This window comes from Triticum aestivum, chromosome 7D (assembly GCF_018294505.1).
Source record: "Triticum aestivum cultivar Chinese Spring chromosome 7D, IWGSC CS RefSeq v2.1, whole genome shotgun sequence".
NCBI lineage: Eukaryota > Viridiplantae > Streptophyta > Magnoliopsida > Poales > Poaceae > Triticum > Triticum aestivum.
The window spans coordinates 608470068-608496202 of record NC_057814.1 but is presented as its reverse complement, the minus strand read 5'-3'; the positions used below and the strand labels follow the sequence as shown (position 1 = coordinate 608496202).

General features: G+C 44.1%; 3 protein-coding genes across 3 annotated transcripts; 1 reads left to right on the top strand and 2 right to left on the bottom strand.

Moving 5' to 3' along the window:
* Window positions 1–5471: 5471 nt before the first annotated feature.
* On the bottom strand, window positions 5472–11241 carry LOC123170092 (uncharacterized). Its single transcript, XM_044587933.1, has 5 exons — window positions 10892–11241; window positions 9905–10520; window positions 9689–9795; window positions 6164–9249; window positions 5472–6065 (listed from the first exon to the last, which is right to left on the bottom strand). The coding sequence occupies exons 3-5, from the start codon at window positions 9707–9709 to the stop codon at window positions 6062–6064; spliced, it is 3111 nt and encodes a 1036-aa protein (XP_044443868.1). The 5' UTR covers window positions 9710–9795; window positions 9905–10520; window positions 10892–11241; the 3' UTR covers window positions 5472–6061.
* Window positions 11242–11408: 167 nt separating this feature from the next.
* LOC123168800 (50S ribosomal protein L35, chloroplastic) lies at window positions 11409–12929 on the top strand. The gene is made up of 3 exons (XM_044586666.1): window positions 11409–11722; window positions 11830–11946; window positions 12676–12929. Exons 1-3 carry the CDS (start codon window positions 11495–11497, stop codon window positions 12751–12753), a joined length of 423 nt encoding a protein of 140 aa, XP_044442601.1. The 5' UTR covers window positions 11409–11494; the 3' UTR covers window positions 12754–12929.
* Window positions 12930–21564: 8635 nt separating this feature from the next.
* LOC123171407 (two-component response regulator ORR24-like) lies at window positions 21565–25373 on the bottom strand. Its single transcript, XM_044588924.1, has 7 exons — window positions 25235–25373; window positions 24992–25144; window positions 22911–23249; window positions 22743–22819; window positions 22205–22412; window positions 21696–22096; window positions 21565–21600 (listed from the first exon to the last, which is right to left on the bottom strand). Exons 1-7 carry the CDS (start codon window positions 25371–25373, stop codon window positions 21565–21567), a joined length of 1353 nt encoding a protein of 450 aa, XP_044444859.1.
* Between the last annotated feature and the right edge of the window lie 762 nt (window positions 25374–26135).

Genomic DNA, 26135 nt, shown 5'->3' with positions numbered 1-26135 from the left:
AGGTCTAGGTTTTGGCTGACCAGGTCAATAGTAAATCCCAGCTCCACCCCTACTTTCTCTGCCATTTCAAACAAAGAGATTTGATCCTTAGTAAGAACGGTTGGGGACTTACCATAGTTATCTTTGTCAGCAGCTCTCTCCTTAGCCAGATCTTCAATCTTGGAGTCCTTTTTGTCTAGATTTCTGTCACTTCTTCTCGTTGGTCCTTCTTTGTCTTTTCCCTTCTCCTCTTTATCAGAGATCCCCAGTTTTGATCCCAGAGATTCCACAGAATCCTGGCTAGCATTATAATCCACTGGTTCAGTGTAATTGTCTTCTATCAGAGGATCTTGAATATTGTCTTTATCAGAGTCATGTTTCTCTCCCATATCATCTCCTGAGATTTCTTTTTCATCCCACTGGTCTACTTTTTCCATACATTTGTCTATCATCACGTGTTGCTTCTTGATCATATCTATCATAGCTCTCTTCTCCTCTTCCCATGAAGTGTATTTCTGTTCTTCCACAGCCCTCCAGGTTTCTTGTTTGTTTTTGTCTTCCTGCATCTCTTGAATTCTATATACCAGTCTATCTAAATCAGCTTCAACTTTTTTCCTCAAGCCAACCTCAGCCAGATATTCTTTTTGAATGTTCATGATCTCTTCATTTTTTTCCTCATTTCCTCAAATTGCTTGAGTCCCACACTTCCCAGGGAGATGTTTTCTTTGTTTCCTTCAGTATCTACTCCACCAATCTTGATCTTTTTTCTCATGTCTGCAGATTCACATTCTCTGTCTGTTTCAACATCCACATGTTTCCTCTTATCTTCATACCACCCCTGTTCCACCACTTTTTCAAGTTCCAAGGTGACTCTGTATATCATGAGGTCTTTGTCTGTTACTTCAGTATGTGTAGGAATTTTTTCAAAGTCCCTCACTCCCACCCTGGCTCTGATTTTTTCAAGCAAAATTGTTGTCATATCTATCTCCAGGACTGGGCCAATAGTAGCAGCTACTTCACAAGCCCCAAAAAAATGTCTGAAACACTCAGGCATTTTGCCAATTTTCACCCACACAGTGTGCAACTTTCCTATGGCTTGTGTATCATAGGTCCAACTATCCACATTTATGACAGCCTTTGTCCCCAACAGGTTAAAGTTTCCAAACTTGTGTAATTCAGTCAGTCTGCTCTTGTTGGGGAACCTCATGAGATAAGCCCTGTCCCCATGCTTTTTGCATCTCCATTGCCAGTCCCATTTGAACATGTAGTTAAACCCCTCCAAGAATTGTGTCTCATTGATCTCCCCAGATGCAATAGTGACAATCCCCATCGGGTTAATCTGCTCACTACTCACCACCTCCTTGGAATTTTGAACCAAGAGCACTCCCAACCTCTGGCTACATATCCAACATATTTAGGCAGGGGCTTAATCTGTTTCATCCAGTTGCAATCTTCAGTGATGTGAGAATTTTTTCCACATATGATATAGTTAGGAAGCTTGCAATCTCTAGTTTGATGTCTGGAATCTTTGCACTTGTTATAGGGAATTCTGAAGTTGTTCCCCCTTTTTCCTAGATCAGGGCCTTCTCTCTGTGGAAATCTGCTATTTCCCCCCAAGCGTTTTGGTTTTGCCTGGATCCAGTCTGCTTTGCATCCCTTTCTCTCTCTCACCCTCGATCATCTTCCCCTCTTCTTTTTGCTTGCCAGTTCCAGTTACCATGCCAACACCCTGCTGTGCCATCTGGGCAAGGAGAGCCCCAAACCACTGTTGCTGTTGAAGAAATTCAGGAGGAGGAATGACACCAGGGACAGGATCTTTACCTTTGTCCTCAGATCCGGCTCTGTTAGCCTCTGGCTTGCCCCCCTCTCTATCCTTGTCTTCTGTAGTTCTACCAGCATCTGGGAGCTGCGTCCCGCCTCCATTTCCCTGGTAGCTAGAAGTCCCAATGGTGGATCTTGAGCTAAACCCTTCGGGAGTCCTGCCAATCTGAGAGAAAGTGCCTTTGTATCTGTCCACATCTTCTTCTTTCTTTCTGTAATGAAAACCATCTCTGCCACCACGGTTGAATCTTCCCCCTCCACGATTGTTCCCAAAACCTCTGTTCATCTCTTCTACTTTCTCTCTTTCTAGTGGCGACGGAAGAGGTGGAAACCCTAAATCCTCGAGGGGATCACACTCTTCCCCCCCATAGGGAGAGAGGCGCTTTATTTATACTGCCAAAACTTTCAGAAAGCGTATTTACCAAAGGCGTTTCTTCCCGTTGCCCATTTTGCCCCCATATCTCACTTTCCCCAAATTCTCCTTCTCTGACAGAGTAAAACCCCACACAACAACCCAAGCCATTGTTGATTTCCATTTCCTCAATATAGTTTGCCTTATTAGACCAGAAATCTGGAATTTGGGCATATTGAATTCTACTCATTTTATTAACAACCTCCCTTCCCAGTAAAACCTGATCAGGGGCGAGCATCTCTCTCTGTTTTTTCCCATGAGCAGGGCTGTTAACACACTTCTCATCACTACTTTCTATGATTTTTGCAGCTATCAGCCGCTTTTTTCTCTTATTATTACTTTTATTATCACCTATCGATGTAGGTTCACTGCCATATTTGGAAATAGGGGGGATCGTACCTTGCAGATCCAACGGGAGCCCAGTCTCCTCGTCGGAAACCTCACCGGCGAGCAGCCAGAAGCGGCCGCCCACCGGCGAGGCCCCTACTCCCGTCCCTGGGAGCGAGCGAGACCGAGTAGGCAGAGGCATTTTCCATCGATGGTGCTTAAGCTGGGGCAGGTCAAGCGCTTGGATGGTGCCATCGATGAGGTGGCATTTTCCAAGACTGACAAGGCAAAGGGTGGCAGCGAATCGGAACGTGGATGGCGGCGGCGGTGGCGGTAGGGGCGGCGGGGGAAACAGCGGCGCAGGCAAGGACGAGAGTACCCTTATTGATCGGCAGTACTTCATCCGGACATAGCCCAAGTCGAGCTCCTGGAGGTTGTCGAGGGAGGGGACTGGAGCAAGGCTTGCACGGTGTCGTCCACGGAACCGTGGCCCGCCGGTAGGCAGAGGCGGCGTACGGGACACGGGTGGGCGGCGAGGATGTGCGAGACGGCATGATCGAGGCCGGCACTGTTGGCTGGGATGCCTCTGATCCACAGTCGAGGTTCAGAGGGGCGGAGTGCCAGATGTGGCGCCACCGTGAGGCGAGGATCTGGGTGCGGGGCGCCCTCCTTGGTGGGGAGGAGGGAGACGACCTCGCCGAGGACGTCATCGGGGATCTGGTTGATGCGGTGTCCGGTCTTCTGTGGCACGTTCGTCTTCTCCCGCTCCGGGACGCGTCCCTTGGTCTTCCTCGGCCAGCTTGAGTGGCGCCCGCTTCCTCTTCTTCGAGCAAGAAACAGGTCCGCCCGCCTCCGTCTCCATGGCCGTTCACCTCGTCGGCGGCGATGGCTAGGGCTTCGCTGCTTGGATTGGGAACTGTAACGGCGGCGATCCGCGACCGGTGGGTTGAACCGATGAAGAAGAAGAAATGGCCAGCCGCGGCGGCGCTCCTATGGGTCGTACGGGATGCTTCTGTTCTGTTGCAGTGTAACGAGTTTCATCTTGGACGCGGGCTTGGTCAGGGCTGCCTGTGTAGTGGCCGGGCCGTTGGCCATTTCTATGGCCCATAAGACGATGAGGAATTCCACCATTGCTAGATACAAACACACACCAGAATTTAAATGTATGTAAAAATACTGGCACGGGAAAAGAAATATACGGAAGATACAAAATGAAGCTATGACAAAAATCGGACAACATGAAAGCGTATACCCATAAATATACTCTTGGACACAAAGTGACGGCATATGTTCCAAATTCCCAGTTACAATGTTCAGCCCGGCAAAAGCAATGGATGCCCAGATTAGCAGACAAATTTCAGGAAAAAAAATTGTCAACCAGCAATGCTCTGTTATCAAATTAGCATGGACTGCAGTGTATATTTCTGCACACAATACTACACCACTTTTCTCCGACCTGATAATGGATCTGTATATCTGAATCTGGTATGATCCTTCAATCCAAAATAATTGTCATGGTTTTAGTCTAAATTTCAAAGAAAATCACGACATTTATTTTCGATCGGACGGAGTAGTCAACAAACTGAGAGTGCAAATAGCCAAATGATAGCCATAAGCTATGAGCCACAATTAACAACCAGTCAGGAGACATAAAAACTATGAAAAATGGCAAGTTAAGAAATTCAGTGAGATTTCTTCAGAACTTGTACAGTCATCACATAGTATATCGCAAATCTGACGTGACATACATAGCGTGTTTAAATATCCTAAGCTTACACGTTAATACAAACAACCAATACGACAATATTACAAATTCATCGATACCAATGCAGTTCACAAACTGAAATCCATTCCCTTGGTACTATAAGATGTTCATTCCACAAGCCCCACAAAGAAAAAAGATGTTTATTCCACAATCATAACAGATACACGAGCAACAGCAGGTCCGATACAAGCCGATGCATTGAACCAGCTGCTTGCGTGTTCAGAACTTCCGATAAACACACCCACAAACCACAGCAGTCAGCCAAAAAATGAATTGTAGATGCACGCAGGCACACACAGGGCTGCTGCTTAGTCAACCTCTCCGAGTTCATACTCGAGGCTGCAAGCACTCACACACATGGCAAGCCGCTTCTTATATTCTAATAAAGCCACAAAGGTGAGAGCCACCACAAGCTCACATCTGACACAACAACACGCAGTACAGCATGAGTCGATCGACGACCGACGCCAACTGTTGAGGTCAAGCAACCCGGGAAGCACACAACAAACCGAACACTTGCAGCAGGTAGCAGGACCTGCAGGAGCGAGCATCCATCTGATCTCCCATGTACCGATGGAAGAACCGACCACATCAGTGAAGTGCAGCGCATGGATCACCTAGGCAACGTGAGTGGCAGCAGGAAGAAACAAATTAAGCAGGGTGAGTAACAAATTAAAGCTGACTTCGAGTATGACCTCAAAAGTTTAGCACTAACATGAATATACTAGTGGACACGAAGTGGTGCCACATGTTTGAAAATTTCAGTTATGATGTTCATTCAGCCTGACAAGGCACTGGATGCGAAGATTAGCCAGACAAATTGCAGGGCAGAGAGACGACAACCTGCAATGCTCTGCTATCGAATTATAGCATGCTAATACGGATGGACTGCAGTGTACATTTTTCCACAGAAGAATGAGTATGTATAGTCACACAATACTCCACTTTATCTCCAGTGAGGAAATCAATCTATACATCTGAGCCATACACGCAGCTCAACAAACTGACAGCACAAATAACCAAAGCGATGGTCAGAAGCTAGGTGCAGTAATAACATTCAGATTCTTCAGAAATTGTACAGTCGCTGTCGTATATTATACTCCGTATCAGATAACTTAACGAGATACAGAGCACGTTTAATTGTTGTCGTAAGGTTCCACGATAATATAAAGTACAAACACTGAGAATATTACAATTGATCACTGCACAGCAAAAAACTGAAAGCCATATTTTTGGTATTATTACAAGCTGTTTTTTTTTTGAAAGCATGTAACAAACACTCACACAACCAGTAGCAAGCCCACACAGCTCTCAAACCACACAAGGGAGCATGTAGATGCACGCAGGCATAAACAGATGCTGCTTAGTCAAGAACTCTAGGTACACAAACACACAACTAAGAGGCACCCACAATCGCAAGCCAAACTTCTGCACACATACCGGCGCGAGCAGGCAAGAACAATCCTGCTTCTTATTTGAAAGCCACAAATAAAAGGTGAGAGCCACCACAAGCTCGCACCTGACACAACAAACACACAATAGTAGCAGTGAGAGACCATTGATGGACGACCAACACCGCCTGAATTTTTCCTTCCATGATTAAGCAGCTAGCCAGCAACCCAGGCAAGCTAGCCATGGAAGCACACAACAAACCAAACACATGCAACAGAACCTGCAGGAGCGAGCCGCGAGCGTCCATCTGATCTCGGATGTACAGATCATTGAACAGACCATATCAGTTAAGTGCAGCGCGAGGATCACCTAGGCAATGTGAGTGGCAGCAGAGAGAAACAATGTGAGTATGACCTCAAAAGTTTAGCACAAGCAACAATGGATTTGTTACATGTAGGAAAGAGTACCTGAGCACGGACACCCTGGGTAGTTTCTTCTTGTAGTAGCGCGAGTGCACGGGCGCCTCGAAGTGGCCAGGGGCCGCACCCCCGTCCCACTCCAGAGCGTCCCAGACGTCTTTCTCGATCTCGACGGTCGGCTTCTTCATGTCTCTGCTACGGGGCCCCACCACCGGCAGCCGGCGCAGGCCCCAACATCCTCTGATCTTGATGGTCTTGAGGTTCGGTGCCACCATCTTGACCTCGCAGATCTGCTGCAGCACTGGCAGGTCGTGCAGGTGGATGGTGGTCAACTTCGGGAATGCTACAACTTGGATGGATATTTCTTCTGGGTACCATTTGTCGTTTAGCACGAATACATGCCTCAGGTCTCCGCAGTGGATGATGTGGAGGGTCTCCAAACTTGGGAAGGAGTCGACCCACACAGGGAGCACGAACTGGAGCCTGGGGCAAGAGCGCAACCGTAGATGCTGCAGCTTTCTGAATGAACCATCATTGATCATGCGGTAACCTTTACTGCGTATCCAGCAGGCCATTAGGAGATCTGACGCCCAGAAGGTCTCCAGCTCCTTCAATTCATATATTCCCAAGGGGAAGACTTCACCTAACTTGGGGCACCTCTCCATCCGGCACTGCTTGAGAACCAGCCAGCTGTATCCATTAGGCAAACAAGCACTAGTTAAGACATCGTGGACATGCAGGGATTCGGCAAACCATGTCATAAGATATCCCAGTCCACTGTCCAAGGCGTGCCTCCCTTCAGCAATCTCAATATGCCGATCTACGTTGTTAGTGGGAGGCTTAGGGAAGTCCTGCATCGGGGCATCACCAACCATGCTTTGGACATCACTGTACCGGTCTGCTTGAACAAGCTGCGGCAGGCTAACTTGATCTCCATACATGCCAATCTTCTTCTCCTTGTCTGTCACTTTGGATTGATTCAGCTCACTATACACAGCTGAGGTGACATGGATATTAAGATAAACATTCTCATCAGCTGCATAACGATTATATAATAGTTGCCGCAACGACCGAGCAAGCCTCGCATCCACAACAATGGCATGCACCTCCAGCCAAATGGCTTCGTTCTGGTTAATGCACGGCCGATGAAAGCTAGTTCCAGCTCGCGTATCTATGCATAACAATTTCAAACGGAAGCTATCAGTATTCCTGCCCCAAATTATTGCACGAAGGTGCTCACATCCTAGCAGAAATAATCGCTTCAGCATTGGAACTTCTAACACCATAGTACTGAAATCAAGTGTCCTAATTGTAGTTCCAGAGAGGTCAAGCTCAACAAGGTTGGGCAACCCACGAACGAACATATGTGCCAACTGTGAGCAACCTTTGAGGGAAATATTAGAGACACTAGCCCCCTCCTTAGTTGCTGGGGTTGACGGGCGTTCTTGTTTGGGAGGTAGCTCAACAATTGGTGCCCGGCGGAAAGCTGGCCCACAGCCATCAAAGCTAAAGGACTTCAGCGACTGGGGTAGCCCATCAGGCACAAGGACATTTTTAAGATCATTGCATCCATCCAAAATAAGCACTTGAAGGCTACTTGCCTTAGACAGGCTGTTTGGTAGAATTTCCATCTCATTGTTGCCTGACAGGTCAAGTATTTCCAGCTTTGCCTTGTCCATTAACGAGTTGCTTGCATCTGTTGAAATATCTGGTCCACGTGTAGGCTTGATTACCCTGAGCCTTTGAAGATTCAGTAGTCGGCCTTGTAAGCAAGTTGTGTACTGCCAACACCAGACCCCCTCTATGCTTAGCTCCATGAGGTTATCCATGAGATCCATCTTTGCCGGTGATAAGATTTCATTCCAATGGGTGTAACGTAGGTCCAATACCCACAAACTATGCAGACAAACCCACTCAGTATGATCCTCTCCTTCCCCTATTTTGTCATCTGTACAGTGGTCTAGTCCAAGGAATCTTAGATTATGGCATTTTAGGAAAGGAGGTGATGCAAAACTGAAGGCACAACAACGGAGAGTCAGTGCACCAAGGTTGCTGGAATGTTCAAACAAACCATTTGGTAACATTGTTGGCTGATCGGACATTACAAATTCCAAGAAGAATGATGATGTCTCTGCAGGTAAAGTTTTCATACCAAGCATTTCCCTATCCCTCGATGTGACTGAAATCCAACGGTATGGTCCTTCTTCATACACATCATCTTCTTTCACTATGAGGAAAGGAAGCTCGAAATGTTCCTTGAACTTTGTGAGCACATTATCATCCCACTTCCAGGTTATTTCTCGGTGCAATGCATCACTTGTCTCCAATGTTATGTCTTTTGGTAGTATTCCATCACATATCCAATAATTGGAAGCAACATCAACCCAATTAGAATTATTCTTGGAAACACTACATTGCAGGAATAGTTTGTACAAACAACAATGGACAACCATTAATTGATTAACTCCCTGGATGCATGGATTGCGAGCAACTATGATGTCAGCCTCTTTACACAGTAGTTCATACAACTGTCCAGGTGCTAGAAACCCCATCCTATCATAAACGAAAAGATGAGTGTACCTCAGTTCATGTAGCAGTTCATCTTCTTCGTATTTTTTTATTGTCAACATCCTCCTTCTGTAGGTCCATATCATCACATTGTCACCAAAACTTGTAATCGGAGGAACACCAAAGTTGACTAGGTTAGCAATCTCGTTGTCACTACCATTATGAAAAATCAACACAAATCTGCTGTATTTCAGAATATTGTGGATCTCTCTTGACACACTTGTTATCTCATTCCTAGAGCTTTCATCAACTCCCTGAAAATCATCAAATTCATCCTGTTTATCCAGAACAGCCATTATTGAGCTTTCCAGCTCCAGTTCCTCTGCGATTGCCCTCTGCAATCCTCTTCTATTTTTCCAATCAGAACAATCTATATGGATTATCTTATCAAAGCATAGTTCTGGAGTGGTTCTCCTATATGGGAGCACTTCTGCTATGGATCTAAGGACAGCAGACGCCCCCAGTCCACCCCAACCATGTAAATAGATGACCTTATAATCTGTCCACCCCTGAAGAATTCGGAATATCTCCTCTCTGCTACCGTCAACACTTCCGCCTGCGATAGCCTGGATTAAAACCCCGTAATTAAGTTAGACCATATTTGCTAGAAGCATCACTAATTCACATGAACGCAAACTTTGGATAGACATGCATAAAAAACAGTCAGTAAATTATACACGACTCAGTACTTCGTCATATGGTTCATTATTGTCATATCACTGAAAGACTAGCATATTTCGTTCCCTTGTGTATATACCCAACGTCCTGACCCCCAGCCTTATCAAGAAACACTCTAGCTAGCCATGTACCTAGTTATATTCTTGCATTTATTATTATATCCGTTCTCCATGCAGTGAGATCACACGATTTATACATCACATGCCCAACTAAGATAAAAGGTTGATGTCTAAAACACACACACATGGAACCATGAAAATCTCAGCAGAATTAGATTAAGGAGAACGATTAAATATTTCATGAACATAAATTGAACAAGAGTATTACCCATGTAAGAGTAGAAGTCATGATGAAATTCACTATCAAGATCAAGAAAGAGATGCAGCGGCTGATGAATCAGTCAAACCCATCGGATTAAGTAGCGTCAACACTGCCTGCATGCACAGCAACGACAGCATGTTAGAAATTTCAGTGAATTTCATCACGACTTGACAGCAGACAGCAACCGACAAAGAAAGCTTGGAGATCCCGCCATGTGCGTACCTTGACAGCAGACAGGAGCAGCTTGATAGTTAGAAATTTGATTTCAGCTATTTGACTGTTGTGATATAAGCTTCAAGTACTGCAGATCAGAGCAGAGGTTGCGCCATACTATGCAGGAAGATAGATATTGTCTGCAGGTAGCCTTGTCGGTTTGGTATGAGAATCAACCCTTCCTTTTCAAACCGGAGAAGGCACAATTCCTTGCGTGTTTTCTGCATACTGGATGGGTCCCTTTTCTTTTCACCAAAGCTTGCAGTAATGATGATGTTTGGAAATCCGGATGTGCCCCAGTGATTCTCTACATATGTACCCAGTAGGTAAAGCACCAACAAAGCAAACAGTAATTGATCTCCGAACATGTACCTCTATTCCAGTGAGGTAGCCAGAATATCTGTACGCCCGGAGCCATCTTCGTTGCTACAGTCTCCGAAGCTTTTCCCTTCCACGCCCCAGGCCACAGAGCCCTCTCTTCCACCCCAAAACTGAATACGTAGTTGTCGTGTTGGAGACTGTTGCCAAAGCCTGCGAGTATGGATGGTCTCGTAATTTTCTCCCCACAGAAAGAGTGAAGTCATACCATACTCCAAATTTTCTCCAATCAGATATCAGTCTAGTTCTTCACATAAAAAGAAGAAAAGTTAATCAGTACATCTGGATCTGACATGAACTTACTGGCCAAAAGCTACGAAACCACAATAACAATCAATCAAAGGCATACAAATCACAAAATTTGGAGAATCAAAGAGTTGAAATTATCAGTGAAATTCTTCAGAAATTGCACATATTCCACATATTATGTCAGAAAACTGACGACACACATAACATGTTTAAATGTTCAGAGGTTCCACGAGACCATCGTCGCCAGGCTATTAACACACGCATCCTTTATCAAGAATGAAACACAACATTACGCCATCCAGAAATGCAGTCGATATGGCATTTCTTTGTAGAAAGCAATGCAGGTTAGAACTGGAACTCTGGAAGTACCTGAATAATCCTGTCGAAACTGAAACTATCATCATCAAGGAAGCACAAGGTCTCCCGCTTAGGCGCCAAGATCACCGATACTCGCAGGCCATCGGATAGATCGACACGGAACAGCCTTTCGAGAAAAGGGGCATTCTCGATGACGAGTTCCTCCTTGGTGAGAGGAGGCGGGCGACGATCTCGCCCAGGACGCCGTCGGGGAGCTGGCTGACGCGGTCACCGACGCCCCCTTCGTCTTCATCCGCTCCGGGGTGTCTCCCGCCGCCAGCTTCCTCTTCCTCGAGCCGGAAGCCCCCCTCCGTCTACCTGGCCGGCGCCCCCTCGTCGCCGGCCGCCGCGGCTAGGGCCTGGCCGCCGATGTAGCGGTGGCCATTCGCGACGGTTACGATTCGGCGGCCCAGGCCCATGATGGACGCGGGCTTGGTTGACCGGGCCAGTCCAGGTGTGGCCCGCTTCGACGGCCCATGTGACGTGAACTTGTGTGAATTTCCCCGTACGCTATCCGCTCAGCTCGGCTCTCTATCTAATCCCCATCGGCTCACTCTCGGAAGCAGAGGAAGAAGACGCACCCAACAAGAACCGCGCGAGAGAGGAAGCCAAGCCATGGCCATGTCGCTCTCCCTCGCGCGCCTGGCCCTGCCGCCGGTCCTCCAGGCCCTCCCGGGCAGGAGGCCGGCCCACTCCGCCCTCGCCTTCCCGGCCAACTCATTCTTCGGCGCGCCGCTGGCCGTGGCCGCCGCCGGCGCCGCCGCGCTGTCCCCGGCGGCCCCGCTCCCGCGCCCCCTCGCCGTCGTCGCCGCCGGGAAGGGGTACAAGATGAAGACGCACAAGGTTTCCTCCTCGCCTTCTTCTCTGGGTTCCTTATCGTGGAATGCGTTTGCCGCCCTGGGCGTTTCTTGATTTCCTCTGCTCCGGTCTGTGTGTGTGCGCGCGTGCAGGCGTCGGCGAAGCGGTTCAGGGTGACGGGCACCGGGAAGATCGTGCGGCGCTGCGCCGGGAAGCAGCATCTGCTCAGCAAGAAGAACGCCAAGCGCAGGAAGAGGCTCTCCAAGATGGTAACTACATGCTTCCCATTTTGTTCAGCTAATGGTAGTTCAGTTGTGAGAAATTGATGTGAATTCAGTACTGCCCAAACTAACACGGCCAGACAGTTTGGTTGGTGTGATGTTCCGATTGCTCTGCAATTCAACCGTGATTGACAGGGCTTCATTTTAGCTGTGCCTTCCTTGCGCCACGCAGGTTCGGCCAAAGTATAACCGGTTGAATCTGTCTCTTTCCTAGTTTTAACAATGTGCATAGTGTAGGATGTTTGGCATTCAGAAGCTCCCGCTTGTTTTCATTGTGACTGGTTCTCCATATGTAATTTCAACTCACTCCACACTTCATGAACCATAACTGATGCTAATATCAGGTCGTTGCCGAGAAGAATGTGCCATTCCTTTCATCTGTATTTGTGCTAATTTACTGCAAACTGCTAAATGTTGAATAGTGACTTATATGCACTGCTGAAAGTATTATTTGGTCCCTTGAGAACAGAGACATATTCCAACAGATTAGCAACCATGAGCTTTGGTGTAATAACAAAAACACAGGTGTCTGGAAACTTAAGCCACTGGGATAGTAACAGTAATTTGCTCTGAGATGTTCCATTTTTGGTGTAGCTTCTTTAGAGCTGCATAGTAGTACTATGACTCGATGACAGCTTCACTAGATCTGTGAAACTTGCCACTTTGTGCCGCGGCGCCAATTTTGCATGCCTCTGAGACTGCTATCTTCCGCTGCAGGTCCAAGTTAACAAGAGCGACTACAGCAACGTGATGGGTGCGCTGCCCTACCTCAAAGTGAACAAGAAAGCAGGCTGAGATCTACCAGGTCTCCGTAAAATGACTGCCACTGAGTTTCTGTTCACCCACTTGTAATTTTGTGCATCTTTATCTGTATGCCTTTTTTTTCTCTTAAAGACATACCAATGCCAGACTTCACATTCCAAGCAACCATAAACTACTATTCAAATGGGTAGTCCAGTGATGTTCCACAACGCAGATGCACTCACTTGGTTGAGATGTGTGCATGGAAGACTCGATTCACTGACCGATTGGTTGTGCCAAGACTCGATTCACATACAGATAGGTTGTGCCAAGATTATGACACCAGAAACAAGACACCCTTTCTTGAGGAACTTCAGGTTCTTTGAGTAGTCATTGCACACAAATTATCTCTGTTGTAACATTGCCAGGGCTTCATACCGAACCTCCGAGTTGGACCTAGACATTGTTGCTTGCTTGTCATCTGAACAACCTGCCCAATTGGCATAAAAAAAGCAGTTAACCAAGGAAGATGGAGACTTTCTGAATGTGAGACCAAGGTCAACCGACCCTTTTATGTATCTCAGGATCCAGTGAGCTACAATAGGTGCATGTAAATAGTGGCAAATTTTGTTAACCAAAGACGCAAGATCCGGCCTTGTAAAAATTAAGTACTTTATAATCCTCCAACAACACTTCTATACTTGCTTAAGTCTTCGGCATTCGAAGGTTCTCCTTCACGGGTAGAAAGTGGAGTTGGAATAGATTCCAATTATTCATATTGACTCTTACGAGTAATTCAAGTGCATTATTTAGGTCAGAAGTTGCTCATCATCTCGCCTCCTTACCTCAACGCCAAAAGAGTTGCAAATATACCCCAAAACTTTAAGGACAAAGTTAAAACTGAGATCGTCTAGAAGTGTTGTGACAGCATGAACCCGTTACAATTATGTCGTCAAATATACCATCACAAAAAAAAATACAAAACAATTCAAAAAATCCATTTTTTTGCATGGTAGATAATTTGGTGCGTGGGGTGCGCTTCAAATTTCAGATCATTTGGACATATGAATAGCTCTCAGCAAAAAAACACAAATTCGGTCAGAACAATACATGAACAGTAAACATTTTTACAGACCCCAAATTTGCATTTTTTGCCGAGAGCTACTCATATGTCCAAATGATCTGAAATTTGGAGCGCGCCTCATGCTCCAAATTATCTACCATGCAAAAAAGAATTAGAATTTTTTGAATTTTCTAGTATTTTTTTGAATTTTTTTATTCAACATGGGTGCAGATGAGCTTGGGCACCGAATCGCCGCTCTCGTGCACATGCCCTTATTATTAAAGACAAATAGGGGTGTGTTAATTTTTGAAGCAATAAAGCAAACATAGTGTGATGTTTAGGTGTTTTCATCTTTTTTTCTCCGGTGAAGAGTGGATTTTATTGTCTCAAAATGAAGTATCAAGAGTATACAAACACAACGAGCACACATCCGACCACTGCATGACTAGCATGCACACAACCAATATCAACATACACACACATAGTCACGCCGGCAAAAAGCATAGTCATACAAGAGCGAAGCTATTCCTAGACAGAGGGAAAAACTCCAAAGCCATCAAAACACCCAGTACAACAATGACCATCTTTTCACATCATAAGGACACCATGAAAGCTTCTCTAGCAGCAACACCTTCAAGAAGGCAACGACAGTCAACCACCATCAGTCGTTGAATCCAACCGTCGAAGGTCTAACATTGGGTTTTCACCCTGAAGATCAAGTCCAGACAAATTCGAACAATGACTTTGAAAGGTAAAAACAGAAAACTCCGCCACCGTTAGGTATTCCCAATTAAGGTCACACCTAGGGTATTCACCTCAGAGCTCGAGACAGGTACTCGAGAAGCACCACCAAATTGAAGCCATCATGTGTTGTGGCCACTACTTTCCGCGATTTGAGTAGCGTCATGTGTAGTATGGTCTTGACGTGAGATGCCACACATGTGAGAAATCATACCCGCACAAGAAGGCAGTAAAGAGTTGATCACCAACAAAGGCTCTAAATGATGAATGTCGCCATCGCACATGCGAAGAAGATTGACGAGGGAGGAAGGCCACATGCACCTCCAAAATCCCAATTTGGGACGTTCAAGCAGTCCCAACTATCCTCACAATCCTCTGTTGTTACCTGTGGTGGCATAATTGATCAGCAAAACATACTCGTCGTTATCGCAAGATCTCAAGGACCTTCCTGCTCACTGTAACAACCTCCTAACAACGCATGACCATAGTGCTATCTGCGTGCTCGAGCAGAAGACCGCCTCATTGGGACGCAAAAGACCGTTGCTATCGTTCGTGTACCGGAATTTATTGATGCCAAAGACTCCCCGTGCCTCAGAACTCATCTGACTCGAGGGAATAGATGTGTGCTCACACTGGAGTTAGCTGGTGTCCGCCTGGAGATGGACACAGGTATGGAGCTTGGCGTGGTGAAGATTGGCTATACCTCGTTGGACTATGTGTCATGGGTGGAACAATATGCCTTGGACTAAGAGCGGATTGGACGACTGCAGCCCAAAATTTCTGCGCCATGTACATGGTTGTTTCCCCATTTTGAGCATTTCATTCTTTAATTTCTCCTCTGATTTGATCTTATACCTACCATGTGTCCTACTTACTAGACATGCTGTCTCCATTAGAAGAGCTAGCATTGTTGTCAGTCATTTGGTTAGTACGAACATGATCATGCCCATTATCAACATAGTTGAGGAGTGTGGGATGTCTTGGTGACGGGTAGCTCATGTATATGAGTGGAGGGTCTCAATGGGAAAATATATGCAACCAGATGAGATATTTGGAACTTACACCTTTTTGTTGAGAGTTGCAGCCAAGAAAAAGAGCATCGATTAGAGTGGTAATAAAGCTTCCGTGAGTACATGTGGCCAACAAACACAACCAAGACTCTAAGTGATGTATAATATGGATGACTAGAGAAGAAACACTCAATGAGTGTTGGACCCCAAACATCACTGAATACTTGTTCCAATGGTGAAGTAGATACATCAGCAGGCTAGGAATAGGGAAATTGATAAATCTTCGCTTGTTTGCAAGCATCACATGTCGAATTAAAATGAGAATCATGAGAACATGGATGCTCATTATTATTATGAATTTTTTGAACAACTGAAAAGATAGATTTCCTATATGATGGTGCCATCTTAGTTTTATGGCCTTAAGAAAAGGTAGATTATTGGGTTAAGGAAATACTTCCTTGCCTATCGGGTCCTTCCAAAAGCTTTCTAGACTCTTATAGATGATGCAAGTTAGCACCCTAGGATCGCTTTATTGGCGATGGTGGATAGGACTTGAAGAGGTAGACCCCACCTTCACATTTACCATAAAGAAATGCATGATTGCCCATAGGAAGTATATGAGCATAAGCTAGACTTTTCTTGCCTTAGGTGCATGTAAAATATTTAGAAGTATGTTTCCAACCTACGACTTTAGTTGTTCTGGCTCTTGAGGAAGACGACTATGGAGCTGAGGACGTGTGTGTGGGGGGGGGGGGGGGGGCAGAATCAATTCCAAAGATCAGTGCCAAATTCATGAATGGCGAACCATGTTGTTAGGAGTATTAATTATGATACTACTAATATTACTACTTTCCATACCTCCTCCATTTGTTGTGTGTGCCTTGTCATAGTCGATATACTTGTCCCAAACATTTAACTTGTCAAGCCTACCGGTTATGTGATCGGTTGCGTTAGGTTCTATGTACCAATCCATGTTGTACGCAATTGTATCCAAACGAACACGTTGCCCTCCAATAACCTAGTTATCACAAAAGTGATGCCAAAACTCACGCAATATGCCCAACTTTGAGGCAAACTTGGCACATCGTAAGTTGTCCTCCTTGATCGCCGTAGCAACCCGCACCTCTTTTTCTTATGGTGTTGGTGTTGCTATCGCTTCAGCGCTTTTCATCATGATGACCACAACTTTATATTGTGACCGCCCTAACCAGCAGAACCTGTTGATGATTGGAACCCACTACATTGTCGGATCCTAGAAGAATCTCTTGTGGGTGTCAAAGCTATGGAGCTGGGCATAAAAATTATAGAGGGTGAACAGACTGGTGAGCAAAATTACGAACATCGAGGAAATTGATACGCAAAATTCATGAACCTTGTATCTGGGGCATATATATAGTAGACAACATGTAGGAAGCGGTTATACAAGGATCTTGCTGATGAAGCTCGCAACGACGAAGACACATGATATACCCGAGTTTAGGGCCCCAAGTGGAAGGCCTTACTTCCTGTGTAGATCTGTTATTATTATACATGAATGGGTTACAAGAGTATTTGGTGGCTAAATTATCTATATGCATTGGGCTATAAAACTTGAATCAAGGGTTCGGACATGCCAAGCGCCTCCGCACGAAGCATCGGAAGTCATCCCTTTGCCAAATAGAAAGCGGCCAATGAACAAGCCAGCCATGCCCCATGACACCGGCAAGGATGGCAATGGGTAGGCTATGGGGCTGGTAGAGCAATACCATACCCATACCTGTGTAGTCAATGGGTATAAAATTCTACCCATACCCGTACCCATGGATATGAAAATTTACCCGTACCTATACCTGACAGGTACCCATACCCATTGGGTATAATAGTACACAAGTAATTCATAATTTACATTCATCGATAGCACATTTGACAAAAAAAACATTTGACGGAGATGAGGGGATTTCGTGTGATGATGTGAGGCTTAATTATGGGAGTAGTTCGCTTGCCTAGCTCCTTTGACGCTACCGACCATTGCGCATATGTTGGAGCTCCATGAGTAAGGTCCACATGTCAGTATAAATGGGTACGGTATGGGTATATGCACGGGTACAAGGCTATACCCTTACCCTACCCATGACTTAGCGGGTAGGGTATGGGTACTACCCATGGATATAAAATTGTGCCCATACCCTGCCCATGTGGGTATGGTATCCGCGGGTATCTGTAGCCATGGATAAAATTGCCATCCTTAGACGTCGGGAAGCCGGATAGGGCGCTAGATGGCCAGAGCCCATGACGACAAGGGTCCAGGTAGGCCTAGCGCCTCCGCATCAGGGTATGCCAAGTCCTTCCGCATCCGGGCTTGACAATCCCCTCCGTATCGGGGTGGCCAAAGCCGCTCCGCATCCAGGAAGGTGAAGACCCTTTGTGTCCGGGCAGGCAAACCCCCACGCGTACGGGCAGGACCAACGGTTGAAACGAGTGACAAATGTGGATGAACAAATGTAGTCCATGTCGGTGTCACATGGACAATAATGGGCATGGAGCATGTATTATATAGCATTGATGATCACAAGTTTAACCTCACATTTAAATTTGCCAAGTGATGATGTCCACTCCTGCTTACTCTTAGAACACCCATATTTAGGATCTTTTTGAAGCGCCTCGTCAAAATAGTATTCCAACATTGTGTACAATAGTTCTCCATGATGTAGGCAACACATTATAGATGATTTGCACGCTTACTCATGTGTTATAAATCTCATTTGGTTGTATTTAGTAACCGTTTGGGTTTTGTTTGCAAAAATTGAATCCAACATAGATGTTGATAAAAGATGTGAAATTTGTCAAATGGTCTTATCATGGGCGTATTACCGAGGTGAAAAAGTGTCGCAATCGATATACACAGAACATGCTAATATTATGATAGCCATAGTTGATAAACATCACCGTTAGTTTGATGGTCGTTTGTTGCGTGATGTACGACCTCTTGGCATCTGCCTCCTCACCTTCCTTCAAAGACCAAACACCGCTAGATGGAGGATGGACGGCTCTTGCTATGTGTGCCTCGTGACATAAGTTTCGATGCCCTCAAGAAGGAACATAGATTAGTTTCCCCCCCTCTTCTCACTTCCGCCACTCCTATCAGAACCGACACTTCATTTCTACTTTCATTTTCACATCCTCTTTCCAGTTATGCTACTAGACGGTGCTTCAAGCGACTCTCTGTGAATCCCAATCCGCTTCATGGATCACAACAAGACCATCGATGGCATTGACAAGGCAAAGGAATTATGCTTCTATTGTTTGCTAGTATTTCATTACCCCGAGAATCAAACACCCAACCACCTAAAACATATTCTTGTAGAAGAAGGCACACGATGACTACTGTTACTTGCAAGAGTGAACATTTACTAGCTTCATGTCATTATTCATGAAATAGTTGAGGGAAATGTTGTCCTCAGCTCACATTATTCATGCAAGTGAATGTTTTTTTATGAAATACAAACATATGATATTTCAAATTCTATTAATATAATTTATGGGATGTGGTAGTACTTCCTATCATTGTGGAGAAGTACTCATGAAAACCTGACCAATGGAGATGAAATAAGTTAATGTGTCAGCCAACAATTGGAGATGAAAGAAGTCGAGGTTCCATACAATGAGGGGTTCAAAGGAAAGCGCCACTCCACAAATAGAGATGAAACGAGCCAGCATACTGCATGATAAATGTAGATAAAATTATTCAAAGTAACACATGACAAATGAATATGAAAGGATTTAATGCACTATGCGACAAATATATGTCGTTAGAATCAAAAGGTTTGGATTTGGAGGGTCAGATCGCCACCAATTGAATTATAAATAGAAAGACCTCAAGACACAACGTAAGCTCATTGCTTCAAATGAAGTCCAATAGGATGCGGTGATCTTCCATAATCCATCTTTGGCATCTCTTTTTAGGGAAAAAACAGAGAAGATGAGGATTCACCCAATGGAAATGGAAAATCCGTACTTTTAACATTACATATCTTTTTGTGTGGTGCATCGACTCCTTTTTGTAACAAAATATTACCCGTAGGTGGTATGCATTGGCATATTACTTTATTCTTATCAGAAAGATTTAAGAGATCATCTCTCAATCTGTAGTATCTCATATTCAAGATTTTGACAATGCACAACCTCGAGGCAATCCAAAAAAGCGAGTACCTTCACCGCTTCATGCAATATAGGATATCAACCCCTTGATGTCTTTTCTAAAATAAAAAAAATCATATGTTAGCTCAGGAAACTCAGGTCTATTGCCCCCTTTGGAAAGTACATGGAGGGGAGTATCTAGTATGAAATTCACCAAGCAGTGCATTTAACAGTAATTCTTGTAGATCAGAGACTTTCTTTCTGGCAGTGAACTTAATTGGTGCCACTAGGTATCCCTGCATATAAATCGTTCGGTGCCAATCTGACCTTTCGAATATGAACTTTTTGGTTCTTAAGGCATATATTTGTCACCTATCGCGATGACACATTTCATCTCCATTTGTCATGTGTCATTTTGAATCCTTTCATCTCCATTTTTCACTTTCACTTGGTATGTTGACTCCTATCATCTCTCTTTGTACCATGGTGCATTGACTCCTTTCATTTCCTTTGTCGTGTGGCACATTAACTCTTTCATCTGTTGGAACTTGCCCATGGATAGATCACATCAAATCACAACGAACACATGCACACAAAAACTTTTAGCCAAGTCCCTTGTCATGCCCTTCGTTTCTCTCTTTATTTTTTCTCCTTTTCTCCCCATTACAAAAGCTCACACATGCCTCATGTATACATGGAGCAACTGACCTAAGATTGACAGACCTACATGGACTCCTAACTAGACTAGTACTAGAACCCTATACGATTACCACATGGACCAACTCTGCCTTGGACTCCTACTAAACTCAAACTATGACACGACAATACTACCTCCAGCCGTACTATTGCTAACTAGAATTCCTAGAACTAACACATGGCATGCAAGCTAGCTCCAACACGTCCTAGTAGACTGCTCCCTCTATCCCATAATATAAGAGTGTTTTTGACACTGCACTAGTGTAAAAAACGCTCTTATACTATGGGATGGAGGGAGTACCTAGTAAACCACGTACAAACTATAACTTCCCAAACAGACAAGATTATCTAACATCATCTCCAATTGCTATGTGGTACATTGATTCCTTCCATTATCATTTTTTAGGTTTTGTTAGCATTTTCCACAACAACATTAAGCATCACCACACCTCTTAAATAAAGTTATAGGGTTTGAGATATCATATGATTGTATCTGATAACATAACCATGCAATTGCATGATGTTTGAACATGTTGTGATGATGGCCTAGGCGTTCATAAACCCTATTCTTGGCTGCACATAAGTTTAAGTTAGGCATCACTGACTTGCACAATTGAGGTAAATAATTATTTTCTACAACCAAAACTAAATAATTTCCTTTATGTTATAGGGTGATAGGCACAAAATATTAGGATAAGACATTAGTGTAAGCAACTTCTATCACTCGACATTAGAATTGGAAAAGTTAAGCATTCATACTTGGATCATGAAGACCAAGGTTCTCTTCACTCGGTTTCTACTTCTCACACTTTTGCAATGAGCATTAAATGCAGGGAAAAATATGTATATGCCTTTATAGAAAATTTAATGTATCCATTCACCCTAAGGCGTGTCTGATCATTTGGTCCTAAAGACCATGTCATAGACAGGGGCACACATTTTTACCTTGAAATGTTGTTTCGGGAAAAGATGCAAACACCACATTGATAATATATAGAACAAAAAATGGTTACATCAGAAATAACACAACCGAACATTTTTTGATCTCAAAAGATAGTAGATACTTAAAAAAAGCCAGAGTAGAATAGAAGCCCCAACACGACTGTACTTCCAACTACAATAATTCAGATAGTTTCATGGTACAGTGTGCAAGAACAAATGAATGACCAATTAAAAAGTGCCCAACACACAAGAGAAAACGATCTCGCGTGTAGGCTGGGTTAACCAACATAAGTGTCACTACCCATCCATGACAGCATCCTCTCTAATGAAATCCTACAGTGAGAAAGAAAGCTTGATTTAAATACACCTGTTCAGTTCAAAATTTCATATGCATAGACAAGATACATGTCAATGAGAAAAGTTATTACTTCATTGAGAAGACTGGAAATACCACCCGATGACAAGGCATTGATGCCATTCAGTTGACCACTAAGCGCTTGTTGATCCATTGTTCCTTCTTGCACATGGAGAATGCCAGATGCATCACCGACATCATGCATCTGGGTCAATGCGACGAAACCATCTGTCTGATGGTTGGAAAGTGCAGAACTAGTTCTTTCGTAGTTAACCATATCAGTCTCTGCCACTGAAGTTCTTCCTATACCCGGTGCAGACTTGCCATTTAACATCATTCCAACCGAGCCAGTGTCGCTTGCTATGTTGAACGACGCCATCTGCTCACTTAAGCCTGCCACTAATGTAGTGATGGGGTCGCTGTAAACGAACTGAGGTAGTGCCATTGGAACACTGTTGTTTGCATTCAACATCCCTATAGAGCTTGGATTGCTAGGCATGTTGAATGGAACTATATGCTCATTGAAGCCAGAAAATCTTCTCATATTGGGTATCTATGGAACCAAATAAGTCATGCACATACTGCTTTGGGTGTTTGTATGCTGGCCTAAGTGACTTGCTGCCCCGTAATTGTTGGGACTCCAGGAGGCGATGCCACCTGAGGATACAACCCACCTTTCATGTTCATGGTTATGCATAAAACTCTCTGGAGTGTTCATGAAAGAGTTCCATCTTACACATGCATCACCAAGTGGATTTGGGTTGACTCTTTTCAAGTACAATTTATACTTCTGCAATAACAATATAGAAAAAATAAACATGTACATGAGATGCATGCTCATGGGAAATAGTAATGGTGGACATATGGGAACAAAAATAAATGAAAGTGTTGCATGGGAAAAAAAAGTATGAGGCATGCATTATATAAGATAAGCCTCATATGTTCAAGGACAAAAATGATTACAATTACACACATTGTCATGCTAGGTGCATTACTAAACCTTTGAATGATATGTTCCCCCAAAAAATAAGAGCTCGCACTTATATATGACAAAATATTAGACTATGACTAAATGGAACACAAACATGTGAGAAATGAAGAACAAGGGTCGAAAATAAACCTGTAGATGACTCGATACATTTTGTCTAGTGAGGTAATCCACATTCATCAGCTCCAGAATCCTTTTTGGAGTAGCCCCTATAGTAATGTAATCAAAAATTTGTTAATGGAAAATCCCAAATAACGACAAGTGTCGTGTCATTTAATAAGGACATAATGTGTGTCTTACTATAAAGGCCGATCTGGTTGATAACATCCATAAACTTTGTGTGCAGCTCAATTGTCCATCCCACTCTTGGCTTCTTTTGGGTAGTGGATGCATGTGTGCTCTCTTTGTTCTCGTCAGTATTAGCTCCATCATTGCTCTGGGCAACAGTCCGAAGCTGTGCTCTCTGATCGTCATCATCATCCCCGCTGATGTGGCTTATTGCTTCTGTATTTCTCCTGCTTTCAACATGCTGCCATATGTTTTTTAGCTCGTTTGTATGCACTGGCTTCACCAAATAGTCACACGCCCCATGATTTATCCCCTTCATCACAGCCTTCTTGTCGCAATCTGCAGATAGCACTGCATGCCATATGACCTGACTTAGCTTTGGAGTTTGGAGTTTAGTACTTCACAAAAATCTATGAACTGGACATAAAGTTTCATACTAGTGCTTATAGACAGAAACAGAATTCAATATTTTCCAAATGCGTCGAGCAAGTGGGAAAGCAAACATGTTTTACACATGATTTTCAAATTATCATGACAATGATATAATTTGTGTTCCAATGCAAATTAAATGGAAAAACATTCACACATTGAATTAATAGTATAAAACATAAATAATGGATAAAAAATAACCATGACACAATGCCTAAACCATCATAACACCATGTTCTAACTAGGTAAATCATATCATCACGTTTAAGTGCTGGTGAACCTGAAGATCGGTTACTATTATTGGTGGTTTACCATGTTTCTCTAGCGCACTAGATAAAAGTGATTGGTGCCTGCATTGTTCTAAGCATGTTTAGCAGTCATGCACATAGCAACGCCATTATCTGTAGTATTTTTTGTTACAATTTAGGATAATAAGTATTATTGGTTGCACTCTCCGCCAAAAATAATGTGACTACAAATTAGTGTCCTAGTTCAAAGTCAACAAAGCTGCAGGATTGTAGATATTATACATGGTTAACCTACTCAACGTAGTATGTGCTTAAAAGTGGCACTCCTACTTTATATGGTTTTCTCAGGAGTAAGTAGTTTTAACTAACAATCCCAAGCAGATTATAGATGGGTAATATTTCAACAACGTAGATACAACATACGTAGTTTCCTAATTGTATTACTCATGCCACCCTAGCAAACAGGTGTGGTGCAATTCTATGCTCTGTGTGATTGCAAGCACTAGACATTTAATATTAGTTTAGAAAACAACTAAATATGATTTGGTCATATCACAAAATATAAATATATTATAGCTTTGGTTCTTATGACTATATTTTTACAATTGAGAGCGTACAAAATTAAATTGTGTCCATCAATGCACCCACATCGAACACATAAATAGTGGGTCTACATTGCATAGGAGTGACACATACTCACACTAAGCTATATTACCATATAATTGATAGTATTGAACTCTAAAATTCAGGCATTGTGTATCGAAGTTCTAAAACAAATTTATATTGAATCTAGACGACATGTTTTAATGCAATTGGGACATCAATTGATCGAAAATAGAACCGGTTCCTATAAAAAAAACATCTTGTTGCCTACTTATAATTATATATGGTACACATGACAATCAACACAATTATTTAAGTCAATAATTAATTGGATCTCATAACCCACATGCTACCCTGTCCACTTCCATTCCCCTGCCCCCACTAGCCATTCGATCGATGGATGAACGGTTAGGTAGGATCCCATTGGTTCGGGCAAGGAACCGATACCACTATGGATCATGCGATCCAGCACCCTCCTAATTAACTAATGTGTCGATTCACCTCTGCTCTACAACCCCACTGGCCATCCGATCGGACCGATGAACGGTTAGATGGGATCCCGTTGATTCGGGCTGAAAGGGGATCCCACTCTTTCCATTTTCTCATAGTTAAAAATAGGGTGAGTGTGGCGTGCATGTGTCTTGGTTTCCTAAAATCGTGCTGAATATATAGGATCTCACGTGTTGCCCAAAGGAATGAATATCCTCTCTCTGTATGTCCAAGATTCAGGAGTAGAAGTACGTTCTCAAAGAGAATTGTCAGCTCATACGCACAAAAATAAAACTAGGACTTAGAATTGAGCAGTGAGTGTACTGATGACGGGCAGATCCATCTCGAGGCGGATGAGCTCGAGGAGCTTGAAGCCGTCCATGTCCGGCATGCGCACGTCGGTGATGACCAGGTCGAACACCTCCTTCCCCGCCCTGAGCATCTTCAGCGCCGTCTTTGCATCCATCACCGTCGTTGCTGCATCGCAGAAAGCATTATTCACAAGGCACCGATTCTAATGGACTATGGCGAAGCGGAGGGATAAGATTCAAGTCTCAAGAGACTCACGGTGGTATTTGCACCCGCGCAAGAGGTCCTCCAGCACCTTGAGGCAGACGCTGTCGTCGTCCACGGCGAGGACGCGTAACCCCTCCGGGAACTTGTCCTCCGCCGCATCCTCCATCATCTGCCTTGGGTCCCCACCCATCGAGGCCATTGTTTTCCGAATTCCTTCTCACCTGGCAAATCAAACACCATCAAGAAAACAAGGGAACTAACCAACACAAACCCCACAGTCATCTAACAACACAACCTCCGATCTTACAATGGCTTCCTCGCCGCACGGCAGAACAGAACAAGGTGGATTTCAGAGGAGCTTTGTGCGAAGGGCTGGAGGATGCAGGGCGGGTATTTATAGGGGGAGAGCGGTCGAGGGAAGGAGTGGAAGCCGTCTGGTCCAGAGGTGAAAGGCGCTAATTTCTACTCCTTAATTTCTGAATCTCCAGTATTAATTTTGAGTGTGTCAATGTTCGTGTTTGCTTGTACCGTCCGCCCATGAGAGGAAAGCAAACCACGGGCAGTGTTGCTGTTTTTTGCTTTTGTTCTTTTCTCAACAAATGTTGGAGCACGAAGATATGATTTGAATTGCAAAAAGGAGAGGCTCCTGCTTTGTTCAGTTGCCTGGCCATGAAGAGTGCCTTTTTAATTCCTTTGACCGGAAACGGAGAGCGTGTTCATCGTCTCAACGCCCACATCCCTACCTACCTTTGCAGGGCACTTGACAATGTGTGAGGCCTAAATTCATATTCATTTTTTAACACAGTACAATCGAAGTCGCTCACACACACAAATATACACTCAGCCCTAGGAACGCACACATGTACCTCCTACCCCTATGAGCACCTCCGAGAGACTGAGACGACACATCATCTTGAGATTGATGAGAAAATATGAGCACCAATGCCAAGTC